A 5233-nucleotide genomic window follows, 5' to 3' on the forward strand; every position below is an offset into this window, starting at 1 on the left:
GGCGATGTGCTCCGGCAGTTTCGATGCATTACCCCAAGCAAGCAGGTGAAGACGCGGCCCGACAAGGGTTTTTTGCGATCACACACTCCGGCATTATGTTGATGAAGCGCTCAGATACTTGGCTGCCCCAGACCGGAAGTAATTGCGTACAATTTAACAGTTGATGTAGCTTCTTGTATCGAGCATCAGCCCAACAGTTGATGTAGCTTCTTGTAATGAGCATCAGCCCATATGGCCAAACATAATTTCATATGTATGAAAAAGGGCATTTCGTTAAAAAAAATGCCTTGGGATGTATTTGTTAGGAAAGTCAAATTTGGGATAAAAATTACTGTAAACAACATGGTCGCGGCAATGTTGTCTAAAATTTCAACTATTCGGGGATTTCTGAAATTGTTCTTTAATTTTATTGAACTCAAAATCGAGATGGCTGCGACCGAGTGACGCAACCAAATGTAAGTACCAATAGGCATGGATGGTTGGCTTGGTATGGGGCGGTTCTAAGCCCTTTTTAGGGCCCATCAAGCTCGATGGGCCTTCAATCAAGTAAGAGTCCACCTAGACCCGGCTTGCTTACACCCTAGTATTAAGATATGCCGGCTCTCGTAACTAATTTTTAAATGTCACTAGGGCTAGCAATAGGCCAGGCCAGCCTTGGCCCTAGCCTAGCCTGGCCTAGACTGCGCCCAAGAGGCCGTAGCCCAAGTCCAGCTCGGCCAAACACAATCCAAGAAAATAAAACAAAAAGTAAAGAGAAAAGGGTTGAGTTGGGCCAGACTAGACCGGCCCTATCATGGATCCAGACCTTAAGACTCAAGTTTTGTAATGAGCGGCAAGGGACCATGAAGACTTATCACTGTTATGCGTGATCAACAAAGTAGAAATGGAATCGACCCAACACCCGGCCCGAAATTCCGGATGCCCGGCCCTGCCCATTAACTGCCCCAATCGTTTCAGGCCAACTGCCAAAACTTTCCTTCAACTGCCATTCATTCTCTACCCAAACCCTCCGTGAACTCTTAACACAATCTCTTATCTACCGTCCTCTCTCTTTCTGCTCCAGGTAGGTCAATCTGCAAGAACCGTGAAACCTCCTCAGCTTTCCCTCTCTAATATGAAAAAAACCGTGAGCCCCCTCCCCCCTTTTCTCTCTATTTCTTTGCGCGTGAGTAGAAAGCAGAGAGAGAGAAAGAAGTAGAGAGAGAATATGAATGGCGAGCGGTAACGTCCAGCGCAGCCAACAACTAACCGCTCACGAATCTCCCACCCCTCTACCTTCTCGCTCCTCCTCACATGCGATCCCGCGCCTGTATATATGTTTTCTCCCTCCTTTCCCCGACCCTCTTATTTTCAGAGTCTCTCTCTCTCTCTCTCTCTAGTCATGGCTACAGACCCTCGGCTGAGGGTTCCCTACCCCCTGGAAGCCTCGGCTTACCGCATCGTCCACGAGATCGGCCAAGGCCTGAGCTCAGTGGTGTACCTAGCCGAGTGCCTCCCCCTCGGCAGCACCGTGGCCATCAAGGCACTGGACCTTGACCGAGCCCCTACTCATCGCCTTGATGACATCAGGTGCGAAGCCCAGACCATGACTCTCCTCTCCCACCCCAATGTCCTCACCGCCCACTGCTCCTTCACCGTAGACCACTCTCTCTGGGTCGTCATGCCATTCTGCTCTGCCGGCTCGCTGCACAGCATCCTCTCTGCATCTTTTCCCTCAGGCTTCGATGAGACTGTCATAGCCATCGTTCTCAGAGACACTGTGCGTGCTCTCAACTATCTCCACCAGCAGGGCCACGTTCACAGAGACATCAAGGCCGGGAACATATTGCTGGACTCAATGGGCCTCATCAAGGTTGCGGACTTTGGGGTCTCGGCCTCTCTCTTCGACCCTTCCTCTTTGACGAAGCTACAGGAAATGGCTGGGACTCCTTACTGGATGGCGCCTGAGGTCATAGACTCGGCTGCAAGGGGCGGACCTGGCTATGACTACAAGGCCGATGTGTGGTCACTAGGCATAACTGCTCTCGAGCTTGCGCATGGCAAGTTGCCAAGGTCTGATGTGCCTCTCGGTAAGGCCATCGTTCTCAGTGCTACAAAGCCGTTCCCAGCCTCATCGAGAAAGAAGTTCTCGAAGGCGTTTAGAGAGATGGTAGGTCTGTGTTTGACACACGATCCGGTGAAGAGGCCATCTGCTTCGAAGCTTTTGAAGCATTCCTTCTTTAAGCACTGTAAGTCGTCAGAGTATTTGGTGAAGCATGTTTTGAACGATTTGCCGAGTGTGGAGGTGAGGTTCAAGGCAATGGCAGAGGCAGGACGCATCCCTAAGCAAATGGTCGACGACGAGGAGGACGAAGCTCATGAGTTGCAGAAGACGAGGAGGATCAGTGGGTGGAATTTTGATGAGGATTGTTTCCGTTTTGTTCCTGTGTTTCCCTTTCAAGAAGAGCAAGGGGCCAAAAATCAAGAAAATGATGAAAGAGGGGCGCAGAAAGAGCAAGATCAGGAAATCAATGCAACAGGGGCACAAAAAGAGCAAGATCAGGCCAAGAATCATGAAATTGATGAAACAGGGGCACAGAAAGAGCAAGATCAGGCCAATAATCAAGAAATTGAGGCTGAAGAAGAGAGTGAGGAGGCCAAGAACCAAGAAATCCGAGCAGGGGGCGTGAATAAAGAGAGAGAAAGTGGGGATCAGGAGGAGAGAGAGGGAGAGACAAATCAAGAAGGGGGGGAGGCCAAGACAGTGGTTAGTGGAGGGAGAATGGCTGCGATGATTCCTGAGTTAGAGAGGATTTTGGAGCACTCAGAAGCTCAGCGTCAGGGTTTGGTCAGATTGGTGGATATGTTCGTGGACGGAAGGAGAGAGGTTGAGCTCTTGGATTTGCTCGGGAGCCTGCAATTGGAGCACGATCGATTAACCAGTGAGCTGGAGATCCTCACGAAGAGGAACGAGGAGCTTCAGCGTCAATGGGAGGAAGCAACAGGTGTAGGGCGAATTGAACAACCAGACATGGAAGGTGCCAACCCTGAGCTTCAAGAACCCTAGCTACTCTCTCTTTCTCTCTCTCTCTCTCTCTCTAGAACCAGTTCAGGTTTTCCCTCTATACAATCCATTCGACCCTTAGGTTTTTGTTACTTTCTAAAACCGACTTGACACTTAGGTTTTTTCTCTCTCTAAATTTCGATTCTCCATTTGGATCCTAGCTTTTTCTACTGTGTGCAAGGCAGTTCGACTGCAACTCTTTGTTTGATATGAAAAAGGAAATTTTTTTATTCTGAAATTCATATCCTTCAATTCGTAGAGACCACCACGCTGTGTATGTAGCATAAATAGGGCCATTCTTTTCTATAATCCATTTGCCTTATATGAAGAAGAAACGTCTCTCTCTCCTGTTTATGTAGTATAAATAGCAGCAGCACCACCATTTTTCATTGTAAATCATTTTGAATAGAAGTCCTCCTTGCATAAAGTAGCAGTTTCATTATGATTTTCCTCCTTGTGTTGTGTAGAAGCATGAGAGCAAGGTAATTAAAGAATCTTCAATTTGTTACTTTACTTGATTTTTCTCTCTCTCTCTCTCTCCTTGTGTTGTGTAGAAGCAAGAGAGGCCTGATCCTGGAATTTTTATATTCTTCTCTAACTTTTACCCGGTTCTAATGAAGTTCAGAACCTCGACCACTTGTTAATTTTATTTTTAATATTTTTCACTTTCATAGGGTGGTTTCACATTGAAAATATCGAACTACCTCATTTGTAATTTGTAGGGCGTTCCAATGTTTGAAATATTGGACTGCCAACACTTCCATTCCACTGCTGCGTACGATGTGGTATGATGTATAAAACATCGGGCGACTCATATTTTCTTCTTTCATATGTCCAATATTTCATAGGTCCAACATTTCAAAAAGACTGCCTTATATTTAGAGGAATTTTTACTTTTTGTCATTTATCTGGTATTTGAAACATCATATCGTCTTCTGTTATGAATAAGTCGCAGTATAGAGAGTAATTTGATATTTGACTCATTAAACATCGAATCACACTTTCGATGTTTCAAACCCAACGGGTTAAATTGGCGGTTAGATGCCCCAAATCAACCTGAGCTCTCCTATCATTTTTCTCCCATCATCTCTCGCTAATTATCTCTCGCACGCCATATCTCTCCAAGCACATGCTCTGTCTCTCTTTGCACCAAGCGCATTTACTCTTTCTCTCTCACCCCCTACAAATTACTCTCTCACCATCTCTCTTTTATTTTCCTCTCTTTGACCTTCTTAGAAATGCAAAAGCCCTAAGGGTACATTTGATAACTTTCTTACAGTTTTCTTAAGAAAATCTCACCAGCTGACTTTCTTGGATTTTAGGAGAAAAGTGAAAAACAAGAAGAAGAAGAAAAGAAAGAAAGAAAGAAGTGAGAACCTTAATGAAAAACCATATAAACAAACTCACAATAACTCTAGCAAAAACATAAAGAGTGAGCTTCAAATATTTCAATGGGCAACTGGAGTAGGAGCACAAAAGCATTCAATCATCGTGGCCCAATAAATCAAACAAACAAAAAGAAAGCTCCAGGTAGTATCTTCACTCATAAATTGAGTGGCATAAATGAAAACATGGGTGAAAAAACTTGCATATAAAGAGAGCAATAAAAATGAAAATTCACAATATCAGAAGATCCAAAAATTGTAAATTGCAACGAAGAATATGAATCATATGATTTTCTTATATAGGAAACCACTACTCAACAACTTTTCACCCATAGGCTCGGCATTGTTCGAACATAATATGTCTGGTGCGATCGATTTTTCACACGAAATCGCAACAGCTCTAAGGCAGTCGTTGCGACTTTTCAGGCTAAATAGCTCTACAACCGTTGTGGGGCAAAAACACTGTGCACTTTTACCCCCTGGCGTTTTTAAGAGTTTTCCTGAAAATACAAGGGAAAAAAACGTGAAATCTTTGCAACCGTTGAATCTTAGTTCATCATGATATACAATACATTTCAAATAGATTTATCACAATGCAAGCCCTACAATCTAAAGCTCTAAAATCACCAAGAGGCTTATATAAAAAACACCATAGTGCAATCACTAACAAAATAAAGCTCGCAAAACATTAAACCCTATTCCATAAACCAAGCCTTATTTCTTTATACTTAAGATTCTATAATTCTCAAAATTCAGTAGCTCTGTGACCACTAGGCTTTATTTCCCAGATCTCAAACTCTAACTC

At 44.3% G+C, this 5233-nt stretch overlaps 1 protein-coding gene across 1 annotated transcript; it reads left to right on the forward strand.

Moving 5' to 3' along the window:
• Positions 1–390: 390 nt before the first annotated feature.
• Positions 391–3553, forward strand: LOC18435078 (serine/threonine-protein kinase BLUS1). The gene has a single exon (XM_006845131.4). It carries the CDS (start codon positions 1316–1318, stop codon positions 3044–3046), a length of 1731 nt encoding a protein of 576 aa, XP_006845194.2. The 5' UTR covers positions 391–1315; the 3' UTR covers positions 3047–3553.
• Positions 3554–5233: the final 1680 nt, after the last annotated feature.

This window comes from Amborella trichopoda, chromosome 6, assembly GCF_054954075.1.
Source record: "Amborella trichopoda isolate Santa Cruz 75 chromosome 6, AtrichopodaSantaCruz75HAP2 v2.0, whole genome shotgun sequence".
In the NCBI taxonomy this organism is placed as follows: domain Eukaryota; kingdom Viridiplantae; phylum Streptophyta; class Magnoliopsida; order Amborellales; family Amborellaceae; genus Amborella; species Amborella trichopoda.